Genomic DNA, 26,211 nt, shown 5'->3' with positions numbered 1-26,211 from the left:
CTTAAATTTCCAAGCTACACCTATCAAATTACAAGCTACATGTTGTATTTCAATGCTTTTTAGTGAGGATTTTCAACGTGCTTCTTAACAAGCTATAACTACGTCAAAAGCAATTTTGCAATATTGACTATATTTTAACGTTTTTGGTTTTTTGATGCACCTCTCTATCATAACGTTTCCTCATCGTAAAGTAGAAATAATAGAGTTTGAGTTCTTTTCATCTTTTATATTTTCCAAATGTTGATTGGTAATCCAGAAAAAAACGACTAGTAATCCTACCTAATCTTGAAGATAGACATTACCGATAACGCGAAAGAATAAGAAAGCTAAGAAGCAAACTGTATAAGCTCTCTATGAATAATTGATGCGAGTCAAAACCAGATTTCATTAAAAAAAATAATTATTTTCAATTTTATTGAAAAATTTCACTTACACACTAATTGACTATATTTCATCTGGCACATTAATTCTAAAGACTACAGTCTTCAAAGTTAAACCTATGAGTAGCGGTGTAAGATTTTTTTTAGATTTTATCAACCTTCAACCAGAGGCCACCCTTCGGTGCCATGATAAAGCTTTCGGTGGACAGCGTCATCGGAATGATGGTTTTGGCGCTCGGCGCAAAGCGGAATCCGTTCAACAAATAGGCCAATCCAATGCGCGCTTGCATCATACCGAACCGAAGGCCAACGCAAATCCGCGGACCCTCGCCGAACGGCGTCCAGGCGTATGGATGGCGTTTCGACTCCTCTTCCGGACTGAACCGCTCCGGATCGTAACGCTCGGGCTGCGGGAACACCTCCGGATCGTGGTGGATGGCGTGTACTGGTACCATGACAGCCGTTCCCGCCTCCAACACCGACTTGGTTCCGGGAACGTGATAGTCCTTCGACGCGATTCGGAAATGTACCGGCACTGGTGGATATTTGCGGAGCGATTCTATATCATAAAAGAGTGAAAATGTGCACATTAATAAATGCTCTTGAGGCTCCTAACCTTGTTCCTTTGGCTTACCGTTGAGAATTTGATCGAGGTACTTCATGTCCAAGACGGCCTCGTACGTCATCTTGCCTCCGTGCTTTGCCAACACCTCTCTTACGCACTGGCGTCCCTTTTCCTGTATCTCCTGACTTAGCGCAAGTTCATACAACGTCCACGTGAGCAGCGTGGAGGAGGTTTCGAAACCGGCCAGGAAGAACACGAACGCCTGCGCAGCAATTTCGTTGAACGTCAGCGAATCGTCCTCCTTGTTCGATTCGTCCTTGCGCATCATCTTTATCAACATATCCACGAAATCATTACGCTGCACATTGTTCTTCACCCGATAGTCGATCGTGTCCCGGACCGCGTTCATGAAGAAGTCCGATACCTCCTTGTCAGTTTGGCGCATGCGCAACATCTTCGCAACCTCCGGCAGTCCATTCATCATCATGGTGCGGAACGCGCCGGGAGATATTTCAAAGATTTTCCGGCCCATCTTGCGGAACTCAGCGTCCGGATTGCGCATACTGTTGCACTCGATACCGAACGCGCACATACCGATCACATCCGTCGTGAACCGGGCTAGCAGGTCCTTCAGCTCAAACTCGCTCTCCTTGCGAACAGTTTCCTCCATAAAGTCCTTAAACTGCTCGCCGGCCGCCACGATCGTCGGGAACATCATCTTCATCTTGCCGGACGTGAACGTCGGGGACAGTTTGTTGCGCAGATTCTTCCACTTCTGGCCCTCGATGTTGAACAGATGCGCCGACAGCGGATCGTCCCGCTCGTTGTAGAACGTTCCGCGATCGTGGAAGTACTGGAAATCCTTCACAAACACACACTTCAACAGCTCGAGATCGGTGACCAGAGCGACCGGTCTTATAAACTGATAAATTCCCGCGAACGGATGCTTTCCTTTAAAGCTCTTGTAGATCTGCTGCATCGGCACCGTAACGTGTTCCTTAGTGCCGATCGTTCGGAAGTTACCGAACAGCAGCTCACTTTCCGGTCCCGGCACTCCGCGATCCTTCCAGTAGGATCGCTTCTTGTCCAGGTAGTAGTAGACGGCGGCGGCCAACGCCGCAACCACGAACACAATATCTAACAAACTAACCATTGCTGCTGAAGGCTAGCTGAAGGCTTACTGAGGTGTCAGTTGCCCAAATTGACCGCTTATATATTTGGAATCCCACCTCTTGCATTCCTCTTGGTTTGCCTTTTTTACCCCCCATTGATGATTGTTTTGCTGATTTTGCGCCAACAAACATATGTCAGCATGAGTTGAGTATTTTTGGTAGGGTGTGAACATTTGAGTAGATTATATTTTTTTTCTTCTTTTCTGACGCCATTTCAGTTTTACGCTACCGATTCATCCGTTGTAGGTGTGAGCAATTTTTCAACTTGAAGATAAGATTGTTAACGAGGCGAGGAGTGGTGCGGGAGCTGAACTATTATGTTCGATCAGTGACTTGCGCTTTTGTACGCATTGCTTATCTTCTCTCTGTAGTTTCCTTACTCTGCAGGGGTGGTTTGTTATTCTCGAAAACCGGTTTGTTGGAAAAAAATGATGAACAATATTTGAACTACAGATTTTCATGGCTGTCAAAAAGAACGCCGTGCCGGTTCACTTGAAATAGATTCCCCTCTACGGTACAACGTGTGAACGAAACAGATCTACACGTGTTGATGATGCGTAATGCGCAAACTCCACTAGCACCAAGCGCGAGTTAGCGCTTCTTCACTATCTTGTCGCTAATCATCTGCCCGGCTAGCTCAGTCGGTAGAGCATGAGACTCTTAATCTCAGGGTCGTGGGTTCGAGCCCCACGTTGGGCGCAGGGATTTGTCCGCTTTTTTTAATCTTCCCTCGAGAAGGTATACGCAAAGATGAAAATAGAGGTTTCAAAAAGTTTTCTGAACATCATCATTCCATTCCGTCGGTATATTGACGGTATGAAAAATTTAGGCGTTAAAATAAATTTAAAAAAAAAGAAAATAATCTAAAGCGCATTTATTGATTCTATTTCCTGCACTTTTTTTAAATTTACATTTTAAATTTTGAAAAAATAAAACTTGAAATGATTTTAACTCCGTTCAATTTGAACTTTACACTAATTCTTCAAAAACAAAGATGTTACAGCGTCTTAAAAAGATCGGTCAAAATTACCGCTAAAAAGCAGTATCGCAAGATTCCAAAGCAATGTACTCTAGTGTTAAATACAAACCATTTGTTAAATAGATTCATGAAAATTTTAATATTGTTTATGTTGTTTTTTTTTTTATATATATTTGGACGGCCAGGCCGTATTGTACCTGTTTATGTTGTTGCTTTATTTTGATTTTCGGATTAGCCGGATATTCGGGAGTCTACTGTATTGAATGGGCGAAATTGAATAAAAAAAAAAAAATTTTATAGATCGTCTGAGAGCCAGTTAAATGCAGTCGCAAACGATAAAAAAACGTGTACAGTCACGATGAGCCCTCGGATGGTATCATCAAACAAGTTGAAGCAGAAAAATGGCCTAATCAACTTACAAAAATCACTAGCCAACAAGCGCGATAAGATAGACCTGTCCGTCGCTTGAGGCGTGCAAAAATTGCCAAGTCCCGGTGAGGTGGTAATTAAAAAATGAATAGATAAACAGACAGACCCACTGCATGTTACAGTTGAAACATAAAGGCGTCGCAGATCAGTAGCGGTTGCACTATTGCTCGACAATGTGGATTCATTTGGTTGTGCTTGCGGCACTCGCTGCGGTTTACTGGATCCGGCAGCGACTCTCCTATTGGAAGCATCGTGGCGTCGCCTTCGTCGAGCCTTCGTTTCCCCAGGGTAACCTGGGGGGGCTGGGCAAAACGCGCCACATGTCCCAGATATTGCAGGGCTGCTACGAACAGCTGAAGAGCCGTGGACCGTTCGGTGGTGTGTTCTTCTTCATCAACCCGGTCGCTCTGGTTACCGATCTAGATCTAGTCAAGGCGGTGTTGGTGAAAGACTTTGCCACCTTCCACGACCGAAGCCTGTACCATAATCCACGTGATGACCCGCTGTCCCAGCATCTGGTCGCGATGGAGGGTTCCAAGTGGAAGAACCTCCGAGCCAAGCTAACGCCCACGTTCACCTCGGGCAAGATGAAGATGATGTTCTCCACCGTGACGTCGGTGGCTGAGGAGTTCACCAAGTGTCTCACAGGAGAAATCGCTAGCAGTAGTGGTGTGGAGATGAAGGACCTACTGGCCCGGTTCACTACCGACGTCATCGGTACGGTGGCATTTGGGCTCGAGTGTAACAGTCTCAAGGACGCTAACGCACGGTTCCGCGTGATGGGCCGTAAGGTGTTCGAACCGTCGCGCTACCGAGCGATGAAAACCTTCCTGGCGGCTCAGTTCCCACAGCTAGCTCGGACGCTCCACGTTGCTCTCACACCGGCCGACATTGCGGACTTCTTCATGGGCGTTGTGAAAGACACGATCCAGTTTCGGGAGACCAACGATGTGCAGCGGAACGACTTCATGACGCTGCTGATGAAGGTTATGAAAGAGGACGTGCTCAGCGGCAAGGGAAGTGGTTCGGGCGATCAGCTCACGATGGATGACATCGCGGCCCAGGCGTTTGTGTTTTTCCTCGCCGGATTTGAGACGTCCTCCACCACCATGTCGTTCTGCTTGTACGAGCTAGCCCTCCACCAGGAGCTCCAGGATAAGGCTCGGGCAAACATTGAAGAGGTCCTAAAAAAGTACGACTCCATCAGCTACGAAGCAGTGCACGACATGAAGTACATCGAAATGTGCATAAATGGTACGATTGGTTGGAAAACTTCCACGACGTCCATGATCTTCGTTTACTTACTCTGTTTCATTTTGCAGAATCACTCCGGAAGTATCCACCAGCGACGACGTTGACGCGAAAAGCTAATCATAATTATCGCGTCGCCGGCACCGACCACACACTACAGCAGGGCCTGATGGTCGCTGTGCCCGTCTACGCCATCCATCACGACCCGGTCCACTTCCCCGACCCGGAACGGTTCGATCCGGAACGATTTTCTCCCGAGCAGACCGCCAAACGGCACCCGTTCGCCTTTTTGCCGTTCGGCGAGGGGCCACGAATTTGCATCGGCCTTCGGTTCGGGATGATGCAGGCACGCATTGGGCTGGTTTATCTGCTAAAACACTTCCGGTTCACCCTGGACCAGCAGAAGATGAGCGTTCCGTTGAAGGTGTCGGCTTCTAGTCCCATTTTAACGATCGAAGGAGGGCTCTGGTTGAAGGTACAGAAACTGTAAACACAGAATACTGGGGAGAGAATGCACTTTTAGCCTGATTTTTATATCAATTATCAATTTATTATTCATATTTTGTGCTCTGATAGGACCTGACCTGATGGATAAGCCTTAGGCCACTCACTGATAACGGGGCCCGTTATCAGTTGATGTAGGAGCTTGCTATCCATCGGAGTCAATGTGCAGGATTGGATAGGATCGGGCAGGGACGAGCCACGCGTGGAGTCCGTTTGCATAGAGAAAAGAAATATGGGGTTTTAGGCCACGGACCGGGCTTTTAATTTGTATGTATGTGTCTCAGTGAATAATGTAGTTTTACTAAGAAGAAAACATGTGTTATAATTACATAGGACACGCGAGAGAACATAAAACTTTGAATGTTCCTTGCCTAACATTTATTTGCATACACAATATGTCAGTTTTTCTGTTTTCCTTTAAGGACTAAACAAACAATATTCCCAATTTCAAGCCATAAATTACATTACACGCGTGGTATTCAGGTATGTACAAACAAAGCGTTACAACTTTTGCACCTTCAACCAAAGGCCATCTTTCGGGGCCAGTATAAAACTGTTCGGCACAAACTCCATCGGTATGGACGTCTTCTCGTACGTGCTAAATCTAAACCCTCGCAACAGATAGGCCAAACCGACCCGGGCCTGCATCATTCCGAACCTCAGCCCAATGCAAACCCTCGGTCCCTCCCCGAACGGGATCCAGGCGAAAGGATGACGTTTCGCTTCCTCTTCCACACTGAACCGATCCGGGTCGAACTTTTCCGGCTCGGGAAACAGCTCGGCATCGCGCTGGATGGCGTAGATCGGGATGAACACTGGAGTGCCGGCGACCAGGGTCGAGTCCGTGCCAGGGACGCGATAGTCTTTCGAAGTCACGCGAAAGTGCATCGGTACCGGAGGATACTTGCGGAGTGATTCTACAATGGAAACGGGTTGATTATTTATTTGAAGACCCATTATTTAGCAGTATACACTTTACTTGCCTTTCAAAATCTGATCCAAATACTTCATCTCCGATACAGCATCGTACGTCAGTTCTCCTCCGTGTAGGTCCAAAATCTCATTCACACTCTGGCGCCCTTTCTCCTGGATATCGTGGTTCAGGGCAAGTTCATAAAGCGTCCACGTGAGAAGAGTCGATGACGTCTCAAAGCCGGCAAAGAAAAACACGAACGCTTGCGCAGCCACCTCGTTGAACGTGAGCGACTCCTCCGGGTTTTCCTCGTTCTGCAGCATCCGGATCATCAGGTCCATAAAGTCGTTCCGCTGTACACCGTTCGCCACCCGGTAGTCAATTGTATCGCGAACAACTTGCATGAAAAACGATGCCACCTGGGAGTCGGTCAGCTTGATTCCGAGCAGCCGACATAACTTTGGAGAAAATTGCACCATCAGATTCACCCACTGCGGAGGTTGCTTCTCGATTAGGCGTCGACCCATGGCACGGAATTTGGCGTCCGGGTCACGCATACTGTTACACTCGATACCGAATGCGCACGTTCCGATGACGTCGGTGGTGAACCGTGACACGATATCTTTCAGCTCGAGTTCATCTCGCTCGCGGACTGTTTCGTCCATGAAATCGCTCAACTGCCGACCGGCGGCCACGATGGTCGGAAACATGGTCTTCATCTTGCCGGACGTAAACGTCGGTGTGATGCGGTTACGCAAATGACGCCATCGTTGACCCTCCAGGTTAAACAGATGGCCCGACACGGGGTCATCCTTCTCGTTACAGTAGACGCCACGGTCGTGAAAGTACTGGAAGTCTTTCACGAGTATCGTCTTCACCAGCTCCAGATCGGTGGGCATTGCGACCGGGGCCAGTAGCATGTACACGCCCATAAACGGATGCTTGCCCTTGTACTCGCTATAGTACCGCTCCAGGGCACCGGTAAAATGCACCTTCGATCCGGCATCTTTGAAGCTTCCGAACAGAAACGCCGGCTTTGGGTGGGGCACTCCGTGGTCTTTCCAGTAGGAATGCTTGCGCACGGCGTAATACACAAGCGCACCGAGAACCAAGAGCACAGCGATCAGCACTTCGATGGGAGATAACATTTTGAAACAACTTTCTGCCAGTAGAATGGACAACAGGCAACTGATTCAATGGGGCTTCGCGAGAGACTCGCGAGCTAACTTCCATTATCTCGCTTGTAAACCCAAATTTACGGCTGGGTATCGGTATTAGTGAACGCGACATGTCAATACCGACATGCTTATTTATAGATTAACCCGCGACCATGGGGGACCGAAGAGCGTATCATGGAATCCCCAACCTTTGATCGTGGAATACAGTGCAGGATAGATTTTACCCATCGGAATAAATAATATTTATTTTATTGTCTTCAGACAAATCTATCAAAGGTCTACAAACAAATCGACATTGCTGATAACATGCTGCGATGGGTTCGATCCATTCTCACTGGCTACTTAAGGTTGGCTCTAACCTGTTCTGATGCATATCATGCCCTTCAGGAACCCCCCAAGATCCGCTCTCCGTCCAGAAAGCCTATTTTTTGCCGAATTCAGTTCAGGATCTTGACGATCGTAGACAACTTCAACCTTTAGTGTCTGATGTAATTCAAACGCGTTATCCCTGTCTATTGATAAGTGTCGTGTTCTGTCGTTTGCTCGATCCAGGATCCAAGCCTCGTTTGACTACCTGTGGACAATTGCGTTCTGGAATGTATGGAGACGTTTAGGTCGCTTATGGAAAATGTGTAAATAAAAGTAAGGGCAATCAAATAATAGGTTTAATTTTTCGTCTGACCAAGGAATTTCGCAACCTAATTACCATTAAATCCTAGTATTTCCCCTCCATCCGGGTCCTGTCTTATTTATTTTTTACTCTCTTATATATTTCAGTATTCTATAGCATAGTTCGATGATGAATAATGCTCAGAAAAAGTATTATTAAATTACTATTTCTCAAAGACTGTGCAAAACAATTAGCTTTTTTCTTAAATTAGCAAGAGTGTTAAAAACAAAAAACCAATTTTCTAGTATTTAACTATGAACTTTTTCAATTTTAATTTAATTTGGTTTTCAACAATTTCCTATTCAAATTTTTCTTTGCATCTTTTTTGCACTTTGCATATTATAGCTTAGATAAGATTAAAGAATTTTACTTCTTTCTCATGGTCAGACTCAAGAATTAAACAATTCTGGTTCATCTGGAAATTTCAAATGTCCTTCATTTAGCTAGCACAAATTGAAAACGAGAAAAAATACCAAAACGATATCGTTTAGAGACGACTCCAGAGAGGTAAAATCCATTGTATGTTTCCAAATCAAGTCTCCAAGTGACCAAAATTTACTGCTGCATACACTGTTTTCAGGGCCAATTCGTCGGCATCAAGCTGCTCTTTGTTGGTAGTAGGCAGTGAATTGCACGCGCAAGGTTTTTGTTTGGCATCGTTAGGAACCAGTTTGGACTTATTAAGTTTAACTTTGCCATTATCGGTAGCAACATTGACGCGACGAGAAAATGTCGCGTTGTTGTCGCGCCAATGTTGCTACCGATAATGGCAAAGTTAAACTTAACAAACCCAAAGTGCTTCCTAACGAAACCAAACAAAAACCGTGCGCGTGCAATTGACTGCATACTACCAACAAAGAGCAGCTTGATGCCGACGAATTGGCCCTGAAAACAGTGTAATCATCAAAGAGCAATTCAGATAAGAGGAGATAAATGCCCTAATTTTACGAAACTCACGAATGTAGCTCGACAACAGCACATCCCATGCCATCAGTCGGGCGTTGTACAAGCTGTAAAGTATACGAAAATGTACCTGCCACTTCTTATCTTGGCACTTTTGCTGGCCGTACTGTGGGTCCGCAGGCGGTTCTCCTACTGGAAGGATCTCGGCGTGCCCTACGTTCAACCAACGTTCCCTCATGGAAACCTTCGCGAAATTGGTAAGACGCAGCATATGTCACACTTAACCCGCAGCGTGTACCATGAGCTGAAGGGAAAAACAAAAGGCCTTGGATTCGCTGGCCTGTACTTCTTCATCAATCCCGTCACGATGGTCATCGATCTGGAGCTGGTGAAGAATGTGTTGGTGAAAGATTTCTCCTACTTCCACGATCGGGCTGTGTACCACAACGGGAAGGACGATCCCCTGTCCGAGCACCTGTTCGCGATGGAGGGTACCAAGTGGCGCAATCTGCGTTCCAAGCTTACGCCCACCTTTACTTCCGGCAAGATGAAGATGATGTTTCCCACGATCCTCGCGGTGGCCGATGAGTTCCGGTCTTGCCTAGCATCCACGATTCACGATCGTGCGGGTGAGGTGGAGATGAAGGAATTACTAGCCAGGTTCACCACGGACGTGATAGGAAACTGTGCGTTTGGCCTGGAGTGTAACAGCTTGAAGGATCCTCAGGCCGAGTTTCGGCGCATGGGCAAAAAAGTATTCCAACACTCACGGCTGAGCATCATAAAACGGTTTGCCTCGAGTCAGTTTAGAGATCTATCCCGCCGGCTGGGAGTAACAAACACGGCCAAAGATGTAGCTACATTTTTCTTGAGCGCCGTGAAGGATACGGTGCAGTTTCGCATGAAGAATAATGTGCAACGAAACGACTTCATGAGTCTGCTGATGGAGCTCATGAAGGAGGGTAAAGGAACGGATAAACTATCCATGGAAGAAGCTTCCGCACAGGCGTTCGTATTCTTCCTGGCCGGGTTTGAAACGTCCTCCACGGCAATGTCGTTCTGTCTTTACGAGCTGGCGCTTGCGCAGGATTTGCAGCAAAAAGCGAGAGACTGTGTCCGAGCGGCTCTGGCGCGTCACGGTGCCATGACCTACGAGGCGTTGCTGGAGATGAAATACATCGAAATGTGCATTAATGGTAAGCAACTCAGGTAAACGATAATGCAACATTCTTGGCCATTAATTACCGCAACTTACCACATTCCCAGAATCTCTAAGGAAGTACTCGCCAGCAGCGATTCTGTTGAGAATCGCCACGCAAAACTACCCAGTGCCCGGCACGAAACACACCATTCCAAAGGGGCAAACTGTGATCATACCGGTGCATGCGATCCACCACGATCCCGCGTACTACCCCAACCCGGACCGGTACGATCCGGAGCGGTTCAGCGAGGAGGCAAAAGCGAAACGAAACCCGTACGCCTTCCTGCCGTTCGGCGAAGGACCACGGAACTGTATCGGGCTGCGGTTTGGCATGATGCAGGCTCGAATCGGTATGGCAATGCTGCTGCACAACTTCCGCTTCACGTTGTCCCCTAGCATGTCCTATCCGGTCAAAGTGTCTACAACGAGCACGGTGTTCTCGATCGAGGGTGGCCTGTTTCTGAAGATGGAAAAGATATAAACAGAGATGAGACGATTGCAATGGCAAAGACCGTACACTTCCAGGGTGCAATGATTGCGCAGAATGTTATCTCAGTGTTTGAAAAATAAACCGTAACTGTAAACCTACACCCAACCCCTTCGCGTTGTCTCATTTTATTGCACCCATGACAGAGGAAAGCTTGTCGGATTGCGACGTATTTAAGTGATAATGCCTATATGCAGCCATTGGAAGTATGATAGTAAAGGGGATTGTGAGGAGGGTATGTGCATTAGCAAATGGAAACCGGTATAGCTTACTAGTTTAAATCTTAGCTTAATCCTAAACTAGCTTGTTAAAATTTTAAAGCGATTTCTTTTTATTAGTTGCAGTTTAATAAACAGAAACGTAAGTGGCTTCGTATTCAGCAGAACAGATTTCACAATAAAAAACTGATTTTCTTACCATTCTCCTTATTTTCGAGATTTACCAATCCTATGTTTTCTTTGTCCTAAGGGTATCGAGAGATCGGGGTTAAAATGAGTTACATATAACTTTTGAATAGTTGATGAAAATGTGTGCCTAATTTTGGCAAACAGCAATAGCGAATCTGTTTTGAGGTTTCTTTACGTCCCATAGGCACAATCTCTCGAGTGCTCGCGACAGTGCTCGCTCCAATCATGGACCGTATCAACCTTATTGGATTGATAGACTTAAAGAGTGCCTCTACTCTCTGGGCACAGTTCGCGGAAGATCAATGAAAGACTCAAGTAAAGAGAGTCGACCAGTACCCCGCGGAATCGATCTCACAAATTTACAGCTTGGGAGCCCTTTCCCAATGTAGTAGCAATTCTCTACAGTCATCCGCTGGCAGTTACGGTTCGACTGCCAAGCTGTTTGGAAGCATGTTACTCGAGATAGCAGGAATTATACTAGCCATCGTGGTGTCGTGTTACGCCTGGCTCAAACGGCGCTACCGGTTTTGGAAGGATCGAAACGTGGAGTATATTGTGCCCGAGTTTCCGTTTGGCAATTTTAAGACACTCGGTAAGGTGGAACACATCGCACCGATTACGCAGCGGCACTATGAACACTTCAAGCGCCTGAACGTCCCCTACGGAGGTGTGTTTATGTTGACCTCCCCGCTGCTGTACATCTTCGATACGAAGCTCATCAAGACGCTGCTGGTGAAAGACTTCCAGTACTTCCCAAACCGTGGTGTCTACTTCAACGAGCGTGATGATCCACTCTCCGCGCACATGTTCGCGATCGAGGGTCAAAAGTGGCGTACGCTTCGTGCCAAGCTCTCCCCGACTTTCACCTCCGGTCGCATCAAGACGACATTCCCGCTGGTGACCGAAGTGTGTCGTCGATTCTGTGATCACCTGCTGGAGGAGGTGCAGCGGTCGAACGAGGTGGAAGTGCACGATCTCCTATCGCGCTTCACGATCGACGTGATCGGCGCGTGTGCCTTCGGCATCGAGTGTAACAGCTTCCGGGAGCCGGACAACGAGTTTCGCCGGTACGGAAAGATCGCGTTCGATAAGCTACGCCATTCGCCGCTGGTGGTGTACCTGATGAAGGCGTTCCGGGCGCACGCGAACGCACTCGGCATGAAGCAGCTGCACGATGATGTGTCGAGCTTCTTCCTGAACGTCGTCAAGGACACGATCGAGTACCGGGAGCGGGAGAAGATCGTGCGAAACGATTTTATGGATCTGTTGGTGAAGCTTAAGAACACTGGGCGGTTGGAGGACGGCGGGGAAGAGATCGGTCGGTTGACCTTCGAAGAAATTGCCGCCCAGGCGTTCATATTCTTTACCGCCGGCTACGACACCTCTTCAACCGCCATGTCGTACACGCTGTATGAGTTGGCGTTGAACCAGGCGGCGCAAGAAAAGGCTCGACAGTGTGTCAAGGACACGCTGCAGAAGTACGGTGGGCAGGTTACGTACGAGGCCACTCACGATATGCCCTACCTGGAGCAGTGTATCAGTGGTGAGGCTGTGTTAGCGAGTTAACACACCCAAGACACAACCTTGATAAGCTTCGAGTGTTTTTAATTCGTACCCCATTTCAGAAACACTCCGCAAACATCCACCGGTAGCGATTTTGGAGAGAAATGCGGATAAGGACTATCGCCTACCGGACAGTGGGTTGCTGCTACGCCGTGGTCAGAAGATTATGGTCCCGATCTACGCGATGCACCGCGATCCGGAACACTTCCCCGAACCGGACGAGTATCGGCCGGAACGGTTCGATCCGGAAGAGGTGGCTAAGCGCGACTCTCATTGCTACCTGCCGTTCGGCGAGGGTCCACGCATATGTATCGGCATGCGGTTCGGTTCAATACAGGCGAAGGTGGGCCTGGCTAATCTGCTGAATCGCTTCCGGTTCAGCGTTTGTGATCGAACGCAGATACCGGTGCAGTACTCGCGGACGAACTTCATTCTCGGCCCGGCCAAAGGTGTTTGGCTTCGTGCGGAGATTCTCTAGGATCGTGGGGAGGAAGTACTGAAATAAGTTAAGAAGTAGTAATTAGCAACACGTTTGCATGTAGTACCGAATAGTTTCCAAAAGTAGCTTCACTGAATAAACGAATATCAATAGGTACGGTCACACGAGACGAACCCTGCTCGAATTTGGACGCTCGGCGAACCTTTTCTTGAATGTGTTAGTGAATCGAGCAGAGTTCGCGAACCTTTTTCGAGCAGAAAAGGTTCACCGATTTTGGTGGATAGCACGAACCTTTGCCGCGAACCTTTTTGACGTTCCGTTCGATTTCCCCATTTGTTTACAATGCTTACTTTGATTTATTCTTACCAACTATCAATGAAACTACATCAAAGGTTCGTTACGTGTGATCGCTAAAAGGTTCGGCGAACCTTTTTTTGGCATTCGTTTGTAATAGTGTGCGAAAGGTTCGCCAGCAAAGGTTCGTCTCGTGTGACCGTACCTAATCATATTCTCATCCAACGTGTGCAGTAAGGGGACGTGTGTCGCCCATTTCTTTTCAAATGAACTGCCTATCATCCCATTGAAGCAAAAACGTAGTAAACATGCCCATCACAGGCGACAATCAAAATCCATCATCTTTCAGGCAAGCCAGCAAGCGAGACGCACACTCCGCCTTGACGCGCCTCCTACATGCGTCCGCTGAATCAAAGAAGGCGTGCAAAACGTTGGCCCATAAATAATGCAAGCAACGCCATCGTAGATCGCCATAGTAACGGTAGCGCGTATCGGCGAGTCGCGTCATATCTCGCTGTTGAAAACAGGTTTTCAAGCGTACCGTATCTGGACACCACCACTCCACCGGCGAACAACTGAACCGTAGACAGTGAGTGCCCTTTCCGATTGTGGTGGCTCGCGATAGCAATTGTGCCGTGTGTGTACTCCGCGTTGTTCCACAATCTTGGTTCGTTAGTAGTCGCTCGGCAATGGAGCTCGCGGTAGCAGTGGCCACCTATCTGGTGGCGTTCGTAGCGACGCTCTGTCTGGCCGTGTATCTGTACATCGGGCGTAAGTACTCTTTCTGGAAGCGGCACCATGTACCGTACGTCCGGCCGGAACTACCGTTCGGGAACTTTAAGGAGATGGGCAAATCGATCCACCCCGCCCATCTTAGCCAACGGTTCTACGCAGAGTTCAAGGGAAAGGGCCATGGAGGCTTCGTTGGGTTGTACATCTTCCTGCAGCCGGTAATGCTGGTCACCGATTTGCAGCTTGCGAAGCGTATACTTATCGAGGACTTTCACCATTTCCCCGACCGAGGCGTTTACTTCAACGAGAAGGACGATCCACTGTCGGCTCATCTGTTTTCGCTCGAAGGGAAACGATGGAAGGACTTGAGGGGGAAAATTAGTCCCACGTTCACCAGCGGGCGGATGAAGGCCGCCTTTCCGATGGTGTTGAAAATTGGTGAACAGTTTTGTGACTACCTGCGGGACGAGTGCACCGGTGGGAAGGTGTTGGAAGTTCGCGATCTCATGGCACGGTTCACGACGGACGTGATCGGGACATACGCGTTCGGGCTGGAGTGCAACAGCTTCCGTGATCCACAGAACGAATTCCGGCGCATCGGACGCATCACTTTGATACGCCGCGCAACCACCCGCTGAAGGTGTTTATCATGAAGACGTTCCGTGGGTTGGCGAACTCGATGGGGTTGAAGCTGCTGCACGATGATGTGGCCGCATTCTTTAACGGTGTCATCCGGCAGACTGTCGCCTACCGGGAGCGACACGAAACCGAGCGGCGGAACGATTTTCTTGACCTGCTGATAAGCCTAAAGAACACGGGCATGCTGGAGAGTTCGGGCGAGATAATAGGCCGCCTGACGTTGGACGAAATTGCCGCCCAAGCGTTCATCTTCTTTACGGCCGGCTTCGAGACGTCGTCCAGTGCGATGACCTACACGCTGTACGAGATGGCACTGAACGAGGAGGTCCAGCGGAAGGCACGGGACTGCGTGATGGATGCGCTTGAGAAGCATGAAGGCAGCATGACGTACGAGTCGTTCAAAAACATGCTCTATCTGGACCAGTGCATCTATGGTAAGTAGTGCTCACCGCGGGGGTACAGGCACAGCGACAGTTAAATTCCATTCCATCTCCACAGAAACGCTCCGCAAATATCCACCGGTGGCCATCCTCGAGCGAACCGTCGCGAAGCCCTACAAAATCCCCGACACAAACATTACCCTGCATCGTGGTATGAAGATCATGATCCCCGCTTACGCCATCCATCACGATGAGCAGTTCTATCCTGACCCGTCGACGTACGATCCGGATCGCTTCACTCCGGACCGGATGGCCCGGAGGGACACGTGCACTTACCTACCGTTCGGCGAAGGTCCCCGGATATGCATCGGCTTGCGGTTTGGTATGATGCAGGCACGGATCGGTTTGGCATTACTGCTGAAGCACTTCAAGGTGGTGCGGTGTGATGAGACGGACGTGCCCCTCACCTACTCCACGCGCGCCTTCGTACTGACGCCCATCAATGGCGTTCGATTGAGGTTGGAGAAACATGAGCACGTGCCTGGAATGGGAATGGCCTCCGATAAATTGTTGGATATTTAAATGCATCAATTAGCCACCGAACAATTCCGTTACCTAGAGTGGACTGGAATAACTGTCTTTCATATCGCTCGAACAAACCGCGGAAAATTATACGTTTTTTTTCTAATTTTCGTAATTCAAAAAATAACTGTACTTTTTTATGTTTTGTTGCGGCAAAACCTGTCATTCAATGACGTATTCCGAATTGATGTTGATGTTGGTGACAGCTGATTACAGCGTTTTTCGTCGTAAACTTGAATATGGTTGATTAAAATTATTTTATTTATGAAATCTTATCGGTTGCTCTCAGGAGTTGAATTTTGAATGTAATTAACGATTTATATTATCCTTAAATTCATGTTAATCTTAAACAGCTGATAGAAGTGTGTTTAATTACGCAATCGAAACAACTAACAAACAAAAATTAAATTAGTCAATAGACGAAGAAACTAATTAACCTTCTTGAAATAGTTCTTGAAATAGGCATTTGTTTTCAAGAAATAGTTGTATTAACGTAAAAAATAATTTTGAAAACACAGCCAAACCAAGCTGACTTTGAAAAACGCTGTATATTCCAATTTCGGTCAAGGCAATTGTAAACAACACACGCACACCAGCGGAGTGTTGATGAAGCGAAAATTATCGCGTTCGGAACAGAGAACCGGTTGTTTGCTAGAAGCGGACGTTGGAAAGTAAAGCAGAGCAAGATAAGAGTAATTTACTATTGCGATTCTCCGATGAGACTAGTACGTTGTAAGTGAGTGAAGGTATTGGACGCGCGCGCGGACACTTCTTCTAGTTCGGTGCAGGATGTGGATCTATCTACTGTTGGGCGTCATAACGGCGGCGGTTTGGTTCGTGCGCCGGAAGTATTCGTTCTGGGCGGACCGGGGAGTGCCTTACGTAAAGCCTCGGTTTCCCTTCGGAAACATTCAGGGCATCGGCCGTCGGATGCACTCCTCGCAGCTGATGACAAAGTTCTACAACGAGCTGAAACCATCCGGAAAGCCGTACGGTGGTATCTACTTCTTTACCAATCCGGTCGCCCTAGCGCTTGAGCTGGAGTTCGTGAAGAATGTGCTGGTACGGGTGTTACAAATGGTTTGTAAAAACCTTGTAACGGAGCAGCTTAATGTAACGGGCTGAGTACCAACTGATTACTTTTGCCCGTGGAACTCACGGGTAAAAGGATATAAAGGGGGGCCACAGATGTGGCACACTCAGTGTGAAAAAATAGCCCAATAAAGGACTAATTTTTTAGTTTTTCCCACAAAGAAACTCTCAAAGAATTCCTTTATTTCACACTCTCGTTGCAGTTGCAACATTCTAAAAAATTAGTACATTAAAAACAAAAAGTTAACTCAGTAACAAGTGCTTCGCGATTGGTTTCGAAAAAAGGACGCGTTCGCGGTATGAAGTGAGAAGAAAATGACCGAACGATATTTGGCGGGATTCATCGGCAGCGTACGCGATGGCGTCGGCGCAAGATGCGCTATGCCGGAATACCCGGATCGGGTCACATCACTTCAAGGCGGATGGTTTTCTGGGCAGCCGGCAAGATGTGATTTCTACACGCCGAGGAGCCCCGGATGGTCGTATCCTACGCAAACGGAGCCACTACGCTACGAGCATGCACTGGGCCAGCCGTGCCAAAGGTCGAGTCAAGATGCCCGCTGGGAGCCGCCTGGATGGCACCACCGAAGCGCATCCTCGAGCTCGATTGAATCGAGCCGACCACCAAACCCTACTTACTATAGGGAGCACGAGCTGGAGCAAAGCTATCAGCTTAGATTAAGGCAAGTTGAGCTTGCCGAAATAGAGCTCGAAAAAAGAAAACTCGAGCTAGAGATGAAGAAACGCATCGCAATGGAGCAAGCGATGCGCACACGGTGGGAATGCGAAATGGACGCACTGGCGCAAGCGGAGCGCCATTTTGCACACACCACGAAACACGGCACTTCAAGTGCAAATGCACTCCACACTACACACTCACACACTTCGCGACACCACACGGCAAATGGCACTGAATACGGTACACGGAACACTAAAACACCTTTGGAAGCAGTTCGTCCAAGTTATGCTCCATTCACGGAGGAGCAAATACGCGCACGTAAGGTGATGGATTGGAGATTGCCGGTATTTTCGGGGTCGCCGAAACAGTGGCCGAGGTTTATCGAAGCCTACGAAAGGTCAACGAAACTGTGTGGCTTCTGCGACATCGAAAACCTCCAGCGCCTGAGAGAAGCTCTCCAAGGAAAGGCGCGCAAAATGGTTTCGATGTCGTTAATTTTTCCCGCGACGGTTCATCTTGCGATTGAACACTTGAAATTGCGGTACGGCAGGACAGAGTTTAGCGAAGAAGGTTACCAGAGCGGAACGAGTGCGATGCAGAATAATGTCCTGAAAGAAGAATGCGAAATTAATCATTCTTCGCTACCACTGATGCCCTCCGTGACGGGACAAAACCAGAACGATACCGCGCTTGTGTTTACCGAACTGGCGCAGCATGCACCATCTGTATCGCCCAAGGAGTCTCGTGTAACGGCGGCAACACTAGCAGCCACGGCAGGTACAGTTACTTCAGCAACGCCTTTGTTCGTGGCAGCGGGTACGGAAAGGTCGGAATCCACCGAAGATACTCCGGACCCATCGATCGTGTCCCAATCGGTGCATGTTACCGAGCATCCGGCACAACGGGAGCACTTCACTGCGATCGTTATCGCACCTGGCATTTCGGATAGCACCATTGGAGATGAGCCGGACGAGGACACTAACGGTGGCGAGTTTCAGTCATCATTGGCTGCTTTGTCGAATGATCCGGCAGCACCAACAAGTAACGAGGTTGACAAACTCGCATTTGATAATTCCGTTGCCGCTGTGCTCACGCGCCAACAGCCACCTTTGGAGACCGTCCAGGAGGAAGGACCGCCTGCGCAGCTTGACCCGTCGTCAGCGCTGCAATTTCACGCCGCTGATAGTGTTCCTGGTTCAACGGAGCTGCAGCGGCATCCCACGATCGCGGTTGCCGAAGAAGCGGCTGCGATGAGTAGCAGCGTCGAGATGAATCCCATCGGAGCCAGCGGTCGGAGTAGTGTTGCTATCAATCCCGGTAGTTTTATTCGAATTTCGGCTGCTTTCCTAGCGGTGCTCGGTGTGATCAGCAGGCGAATCGCGATCTCACTGGATGGAGAATTACGTCGGCCAAAACCACCAAACGATGTGCCGCCAATCCGTGCGCTCAAACCACCTGACGAGCGCATTAATCGGGTCGCTGTGGCTGGAGCCTAAAAGGAAAATAATTAGCGACAATTTTGACTGGCACGAATTTACCCGGATTATGGATGCTGTCCTGTTTGTAAACCGCGTTGCTTTGACAGATGGCTGGCCCGTAACATTAAGCTGCGATTGTCTAAGTAGCACACAACACAGGGGTGTATGTGTGTACTGCCGAGGAGAATGTTACAAATGGTTTGTAAAAACCTTGTAACGGAGCAGCTTAATGTAACGGGCTGAGTACCAACTGATTACTTTTGCCCGTGGAACTCACGGGTAAAAGGATATAAAGGGGGGCCACAGATGTGGCACACTCAGTGTGAAAAAATAGCCCAATAAAGGACTAATTTTTTAGTTTTTCCCACAAAGAAACTCTCAAAGAATTCCTTTATTTCACACTCTCGTTGCAGTTGCAACAACGGGACTTTGCGTACTTCCACGACCGTGGCGTGTATTACAATGAAAAGGATGATCCGATATCGGGCCATCTGTTCAACATCGAGGGCACAAAGTGGACCAACCTACGCAAGAAGCTCATTCCGACGTTCTCCTCGGGAAAGATGAAAATGATGTGCCCCACGATCGTGTCCGTTGGTGAACGGTTCCGCGAATGCCTCGGCAAGTGTCTCGAGAACGGCGACGGCGAGGTGGAGATGAAGGAATTGCTGGCTCGTTTCACCACCGACGTAATTGGGACGTGCGCGTTCGGTATCGACTGCAACAGCCTGAACGATCCCAACGCCGAGTTCCTGCGGATGGGTCGGAGGGTGTTCGAGGTGCCAAGGGGTCGCATCCTGAAGTTCTTCTTTATGGCCACGTTCAAAGACTTTTCGCGTCGGATCCACATCAAGGGAACGAGCGACGAAGTGTCGGAGTTCTTCTTCAAGGTCGTACAGGAGACGATCGAGTATAGGGAGAAGAATAATATCCAGCGGAACGATTTTATGAATCTGCTGATGCAGCTGAAAAACGGTGGGCAGCTGGACGAGTCCGGGGAGACGGTAGGGACACTCAGCTTGAACGAGGTCGTGGCGCAAGCGTTCGTGTTTTTCCTCGGAGGCTTCGAGACGTCCTCGACTACGATGTCCTACTGTTTGTATGAGCTTTCGTTGAACGAGGAGATTCAGCAGCGCGCCCGAGAGTGTGTCCAGAATGCGGTCCGCAAGCACGGTGGCCTAACGTACGATGCGCTGATGGATATGCCATACATCGATCAGTGTATCAATGGTAAGATCGCTCTCTGTAGTTATCAATGTCGTTGTTCTATCATATCATATTCTTCTTTTCTACAGAATCTCTTCGAAAATACCCACCGGGAGCGAATCTCATCCGCCAGGTCAGCCACGACTATCGTGTCCCCGGTACGGACGTCACCTTCCCCAAGGGCATGAACGTGATGATCCCGGTGTACGCCATCCATCACGATCCAGACAACTATCCCGACCCGGAGCGGTATGATCCGGATCGCTTTTCACCGGAAACGACCGAAACTAGGAAACCTTACACCTTTCTTCCGTTCGGAGAAGGACCGAGGATATGCATAGCGGCCCGATTCGGTATGCTGGAGGCACGCATTGGATTGTCCGTACTGTTGATGAACTTTAGCTTTGCTCGATGCTCGAAAACAAATGTCCCGCTGGTAATTTCCTCCCGGCACGCCGTCCTCACGCCCGAGGGAGGCTTATGGTTGAAAGTTGAAAAACTAAAGATGTAGTAGAATGTGCCATGTGAGGAAAATATGATGATATACATGTAGTAACATCGGCAGGGAAGGAAATGGTTTGTGATATTTAAAGGGTTTTAGAAATAAGCATGATTTTATCACCATACAAATACACAATTTTAATTTAAAAAAAATTTTAACGCCTTATACGACATAGGAACATTTTTATATTTAAATTTAAAGACAGCATCTATTGACCATTGCATTGTTAAGCAAATCGAGTTCCTCGCGCTTTTATTTCACAAACACAACCAAACGCAGATGCAGTAACAAATAAACCAATGCAATAAAATAGTTCGTGAAGTAGCAAGCAGATTTTTTTTAATCCCTTCAAGGGTCAACTCATAAATTTTACTGTTTTCCAAGCATAAGCAATTAAGATAACTGAACTCAACCAAAGCATGCTCTGCTTACTTGGTGCTTCCTGAAAAGTGCCTTGAAATTGAGAAAGGCAGTTGAACGTATCCAAGGCAAATTCTAATAGGACTACTATTTAAAAGGACGTCGATCAGTAGGACAAGATTAGTTACAGTCTTCAAACGGATCACCGAAGATCCACTACATTGTAATCATGGTGTCAGCAACATCGCTACTCGTAGCACTGATAGTGCCATTCCTTACGGTTTGCATACTCTTCGTTCGAAAACGCTACACATTCTGGACCCGTCAAGGCATTCCCTCGGTTGAAACACGTTTCCCTCTGGGGCACATCCAGCACTCTTCCCATCTGATGGTCGATCTTTACCGCCAACTCAAGGGAAGGCATCCGTTTGGAGGAATATTCCGGTTCACAGAACCGGTTGCACTCGTTACGGATCCGAAAATGGTGAGGAATGTGATCGTGCGTGATTTTCGATATTTCTACGATCGCGGAGGATATGCCAACGCCGCACATGATCTGCTTTCCGGCAGCTTGCTGAACGGAGAGGGCAAACAGTGGGCAACGATACGGCAGGCAACGGTTGGTTTATTTTCCACCGTCAAACTGAAAGCAATGTATCCCGCAATGGTGCAGATGGTTGATCGTTTCCGGATGGTGTTGAACGCGAAGCTGACACAGGAGAGTGAGGTCAAAATTGACCTAAAGGAATGGCTATCCCGCTTGACGGTGGATATCGTTAGCTGCGTGTTGCTCGGCATCGAAGCAAACAGTCTCAACGACCAAGAAGGAGGTCTTTATGGGCTGATCGGTAGACAAACGTTCCTTGTGCCGAAGCTTTGGGAGTTGTTTCTGATGACTTCGTTCCGTCCGCTAGCGAAAGCGATCGGTTTGCGAATTTATCCCCGCGAGCTCGGTGAATTGTTTCACCGGATGACACAAGATATGATCGAATACCGGAAGAAGCATTTGGATGTGCAGCGAAATGATCTCGTCGATCGGTTATTCAACCTGACGAAGACGGATGAAGGTGGCCGAAGGTTGACGGAGCATGGAATCGCTGCTAATGTGTACGGATTCTTGGCGGCTGGCTATGAAACAACGTCCACCACCGTTTCGTACTGTCTGCTCGAGCTAGCGAAGCAACCGGACTTACAAGAACGTGCCCGGAAGTGCGCCATGGATACATGGGATAAGTATGGTGAGCTGACGTATGAGTCGTTGTTCGATATGCCGTACATTGATCAGTGCTTGAATGGTGAGTATAATTGAAGCTTTTTTTAATTTCAACCACCTCATATTACTTGCTTTTAAAAGTGTAACGATATTTTGTTAAACCATTTTCCAATAATCCACTGTTTGTTTTTGCTTCTCCTCAAAGAAACCCTGCGAAAGTATCCGCCCGGGATCAACATAATCCGAGTGGTTACCGAGGACTACGCCGTGACCGGCACGCACTTCGTACTACGGAAAGGGACACACGTTATCGTTCCTGTCTACGCCATCCATCACGACGAGGAGTACTACCCGGACCCGGAACGTTTCGATCCGGAACGGTTCACGCCGGAAGCGTGTGGTGCACGAAAACCGTACACATTTCTGCCGTACGCCGACGGCCCAAAGATGTGTGTTGCCCATCGCATGGGCAAGATGCAGGTGAGGCTCCTGTTAGCGATGTTGCTGTGCAGATATCGGTTTGAATGGTGCCCCGAGACACAGATAGCACTATCGAATGCGCATACCGTTATCAGGATGAGAGATGGATTGCTGGTGAAGGTGTTGCGATTATGAAACGCACAGCGGTTTGGGTGAGAAAGAAAATGATTGTGCAAAATAATGCGAGCTTTATTGTGTGTAGTTATATGGCACGGTTGACTTTTCTTTGGGTGCTTTTTAAGGCTGTTGTAAAATGTTGCTTTAAAAGCAAGAGGTAGACCTCGGTCAAATAATAATACATCCTTGCCTCATCACTCGGAAGTGATGCGTTCGATGTTCAACCAGACTTCGCCCGCTGGGCCGTGAATTAAATTAATCGGATCGATACGTAGCGTTCGGTTGGCTTCAGACTCTTCCACCCCGAAGCTATAACTTCTCAGAAGCATCGCCAACCCGAGACGTGTTTGCAACAATCCAAAACGCATCCCGATGCAAATCCGTGGCCCTTCACCGAATGGTAGATAGCTAAAATTGTTCTTTAAGCCGTTTCGAGAAGAAAACCGTTCCGGTATGAAATCGAAGAGATTGGAGAAATGCACCGGATCGAGTTGGAATGCGAGGTTTGGGATGATCACACCGATTTCCTCGGGTAGGACAGCCCCATTCGGAAGCCGGTACGCTTGAGTGGTCCTGCGGTGCAGGGTAGCTACCGGTGGGTATATACGAAGGGTTTCTTGAAAGAAAGAAAAATGATAATTAGTCTATGGAGTTTACGAGTTGCGCTTCCAACATCGTACCATTTATGATCCACTCAATGTACTCCATCTCCATGATGGAGTCGTACGTCAAATGACCATCATGCCGGGCAAGCACATCCCGAACACACTTTCTCGCTTTCTGCTGTGCCTCGGGATGATTGGCCAACAGGTGCAGCGCACAGGTCATCGTCGTTGCGGAGGTTTCAAATCCGGCGAAGAAAAACACAAAAGCTTGTGCGGCAATCTCTTCGAATGTCAACCCTTCGGTACCGTCCACATCTTCCTTTTTCATCATGTCGATCAGCAACTGCATGAAGTCGTCCCTCCGGACACCGTGTTCCTCCCGGTAGCGGATCGTGTCCCGCACGACGGAGAAGAAGAAATCCGATACATCCTTGTCGTTGAACCGCACCCCAAGGGACCTTGCCTGGCGGCGGAACATCATGGCGAAAAACACTTTCAGAGCTTTCAGCTTGGGCAGGTTTATCATCCGCTTTCCCATTTGCCGGAAGTTGGACGATGGATCGTGTAGGCTGTTGCACTCGATACCGAACGCACACGAACCGATCACGTCCGTCATGAAGCGGGCCAGAAGTTCCTTGATGTCGATTCGCGTAGGTTCAACGCATCGTTCCTCCAAGTACTGATCCAACCGCGTCCCGACGGCCACGATTGTGTGGAACATAGATTTCAGCTTCCCGGAGGTAAAGGTCGGTGTCAGCTTGGCTCGCAGATTACGCCATCGGTTTCCTTCCATAAAGAACAGGTTGGCCGACAGGGGGTCAACTTCCTCATTGCTGTACACACCGCGGTCCACAAAGTAGTTGAAATCCTTCACCAGGATCGTACGAGCAAATTCGGGCGAAAGCACCAGCAGCACGGGATCGCGGAAAAAGTAGATTCCCACGTAATCACCGTGGTGCTTCAGCTTCCGGTACAGGCCGTCGATGATGTGCGCAAAGTGAATGGTCGGCTTTAACGTTTCTCCAACGTTTCCGACCGGGAACGACGGTTCCATGAAGGGAACATTCAATTTCGCCCAAAATTGATACCGCCGCTGAAAGTGTTGATAGATCCATACGAGGCCAAGGAAGAGCACAAGCACTAAAAGAAAGAACCACATGATTAACGTGGGGAGTTATCGAACGGGTCAAGAGTGACTGATGGTTGCGAGTCCAGCACGGTACACAAGAGGTATTTAGAATTTAACAATACCACATTTTTATCGTTAATCGATGCGATTAGGTTTGCCAACGACCTAGAAAACGATAGCAGGTGAAGGAACAAATCATTTGTTTACATCATGCCGGTGTTTACCTTTTTCATGCATGATCTAGAGGTGAAAAAACGCAGAACACGAGATCGACTCCGGAACATTTAGGGGAAAATATAAAAACCGGTTATATACTTTCATCAATTTGATTCCTCTCGAAGAAGTAATAAATCTGATCGCTAAACTTTTACTCCTTTTCTAAATGGATGTTAACCCAAGGCTCGGTTACAATTCAAATCACACGGACGAGTCGGATTTAAATTTAAGAGTCACTCCGAAGGGGCCATCACTTGACTGCACCAAGGCTACATATTTTCTCAAGCAGGTTCAACTATAATTTAATGGGGCTCATTTCGGTTTCAGTTTATTTGAAACAGTTATATTTTATTGTTAAATTTACGTTATTTGAAATCTCGTAGAGTTGTCCAGCATTGCTACTGCCTTGTCCAGCAACTCTTAAAAAAAAAAAAAAAATTGATGAATTTAAGAGAAATGATTTAAAAAATGGTGATTGCATTTGATATAACCTAGCATGTTTCAACAAATGGTTCAAACAAACAACCATGCTTTAACAAATATTTGAATGCGGATTATTGCAATGTAAAAATGCAGATGCACCGATATTATTCCAATACAGATTTAACACTTTCCTTGTTTTAATACCACGTATTTTAAAATATTCATAAAAATGTTGGTATTGAAACGTAAACTAAATCGACTGGAACAGCTATCCACATGGCTTCCGCAAAAAAGAAGGAATCCATGGCATACATTTCTGTCAAAGAAAACGCAGGCAAAGGAAATCCGTGCTTCCTTTTCAATAAATTAATTTACTATTTAACAAATCGAAACTTTTTTTAAATTTTTTATTCAAGTGTGGACAAGAATTTTTTTTTAATGAATCGGTTTGGGCACAATAAGAATCGTCCTCAGTTTAGTTATATATTTGTTGGTTGTTGTATCAGTGATCACGGTTTCTTCGTATGCATATCATTAATTTCCTCTTAGTTAAGCCCTCCGTCGATAAGGCTTACTGTATGTGGAATAAGGTCTAGAATTGTGAACCCAACAAAAGTATATAGCAATGGTTGATTTTGCAAGGAATTTATATAAAGTTTACCGATAACTCGTGCTCGACGACGTAATAATACAATAATGCCTACAATGAAAAGTTAAAAGTAAACTAAAACTTCATCTTCCTTCTTCAATAATCTGTTTCATTTTACAGATTTCATCAGCTGGAATAGTCAACACATGATTTCTTAAAAAACTAATGCCTTAAAGTGCACCGGTTTGAGTACAAGCAAATAACAAATCCTTCCGAGTGAGACTGTTTTTGTCACCCGAAATGGGAATGAAAATTTAATTACCCATTCTGGGGTCTAATGAACCGCAATCCGCCCATCCTCCCGTTCCGTTCAATCAAAAGGTCCTTTAATGTGTCACTCAACCGGGGCGCCGAATGGATTCCTCCGGCATTAGGCTGATGTAATTTGGATTCG

At 47.5% G+C, this 26,211-nt stretch overlaps 8 protein-coding genes, 1 non-coding gene and 1 pseudogene across 9 annotated transcripts; 7 read left to right on the top strand and 3 right to left on the bottom strand.

Annotated features, from left to right (window-relative positions):
* Window positions 1–523: 523 nt before the first annotated feature.
* LOC131267566 (probable cytochrome P450 6a23) lies at window positions 524–2,098 on the bottom strand. Its single transcript, XM_058270472.1, has 2 exons — window positions 1,015–2,098; window positions 524–939 (listed from the first exon to the last, which is right to left on the bottom strand). The coding sequence occupies exons 1-2, from the start codon at window positions 2,096–2,098 to the stop codon at window positions 524–526; spliced, it is 1,500 nt and encodes a 499-aa protein (XP_058126455.1).
* A 645-nt stretch (window positions 2,099–2,743) lies between these two features.
* Window positions 2,744–2,816, top strand: Trnak-cuu (transfer RNA lysine (anticodon CUU)). Its single transcript has one exon. It is a non-coding gene; the product is annotated as a tRNA-Lys (tRNA).
* An 882-nt stretch (window positions 2,817–3,698) lies between these two features.
* On the top strand, window positions 3,699–5,266 carry LOC131267565 (probable cytochrome P450 6a14). Its single transcript, XM_058270470.1, has 2 exons — window positions 3,699–4,779; window positions 4,848–5,266. The coding sequence occupies exons 1-2, from the start codon at window positions 3,699–3,701 to the stop codon at window positions 5,264–5,266; spliced, it is 1,500 nt and encodes a 499-aa protein (XP_058126453.1).
* A 512-nt stretch (window positions 5,267–5,778) lies between these two features.
* Window positions 5,779–7,341, bottom strand: LOC131267569 (probable cytochrome P450 6a23). The gene is made up of 2 exons (XM_058270475.1): window positions 6,264–7,341; window positions 5,779–6,197 (listed from the first exon to the last, which is right to left on the bottom strand). Exons 1-2 carry the CDS (start codon window positions 7,339–7,341, stop codon window positions 5,782–5,784), a joined length of 1,494 nt encoding a protein of 497 aa, XP_058126458.1. The 3' UTR covers window positions 5,779–5,781.
* A 1,727-nt stretch (window positions 7,342–9,068) lies between these two features.
* LOC131267570 (probable cytochrome P450 6a20) lies at window positions 9,069–10,626 on the top strand. The gene is made up of 2 exons (XM_058270476.1): window positions 9,069–10,140; window positions 10,211–10,626. The coding sequence occupies exons 1-2, from the start codon at window positions 9,069–9,071 to the stop codon at window positions 10,624–10,626; spliced, it is 1,488 nt and encodes a 495-aa protein (XP_058126459.1).
* Window positions 10,627–11,489: 863 nt separating this feature from the next.
* LOC131267564 (cytochrome P450 6a8-like) lies at window positions 11,490–13,162 on the top strand. Its single transcript, XM_058270469.1, has 2 exons — window positions 11,490–12,582; window positions 12,665–13,162. Exons 1-2 carry the CDS (start codon window positions 11,490–11,492, stop codon window positions 13,078–13,080), a joined length of 1,509 nt encoding a protein of 502 aa, XP_058126452.1. The 3' UTR covers window positions 13,081–13,162.
* Window positions 13,163–14,024: 862 nt separating this feature from the next.
* Window positions 14,025–15,744, top strand: LOC131267561 (cytochrome P450 6a2-like; annotated as a pseudogene).
* A 662-nt stretch (window positions 15,745–16,406) lies between these two features.
* On the top strand, window positions 16,407–20,932 carry LOC131267563 (cytochrome P450 6A1-like). The gene is made up of 3 exons (XM_058270468.1): window positions 16,407–16,724; window positions 19,331–20,147; window positions 20,213–20,932. The coding sequence occupies exons 1-3, from the start codon at window positions 16,458–16,460 to the stop codon at window positions 20,632–20,634; spliced, it is 1,506 nt and encodes a 501-aa protein (XP_058126451.1). The 5' UTR covers window positions 16,407–16,457; the 3' UTR covers window positions 20,635–20,932.
* A 282-nt stretch (window positions 20,933–21,214) lies between these two features.
* On the top strand, window positions 21,215–22,813 carry LOC131264261 (cytochrome P450 6A1-like). The gene is made up of 2 exons (XM_058266544.1): window positions 21,215–22,280; window positions 22,404–22,813. Exons 1-2 carry the CDS (start codon window positions 21,215–21,217, stop codon window positions 22,811–22,813), a joined length of 1,476 nt encoding a protein of 491 aa, XP_058122527.1.
* A 43-nt stretch (window positions 22,814–22,856) lies between these two features.
* LOC131265616 (cytochrome P450 6A1-like) lies at window positions 22,857–24,571 on the bottom strand. The gene is made up of 2 exons (XM_058267901.1): window positions 23,476–24,571; window positions 22,857–23,411 (listed from the first exon to the last, which is right to left on the bottom strand). Exons 1-2 carry the CDS (start codon window positions 24,557–24,559, stop codon window positions 22,990–22,992), a joined length of 1,506 nt encoding a protein of 501 aa, XP_058123884.1. The 5' UTR covers window positions 24,560–24,571; the 3' UTR covers window positions 22,857–22,989.
* Window positions 24,572–26,211: the final 1,640 nt, after the last annotated feature.

This window comes from Anopheles coustani, chromosome 2 (genome assembly GCF_943734705.1).
Source record: "Anopheles coustani chromosome 2, idAnoCousDA_361_x.2, whole genome shotgun sequence".
Classification (NCBI taxonomy): Eukaryota; Metazoa; Arthropoda; class Insecta; order Diptera; family Culicidae; genus Anopheles; species Anopheles coustani.
This window is presented reverse-complemented; position numbering and strand designations above follow the sequence as displayed.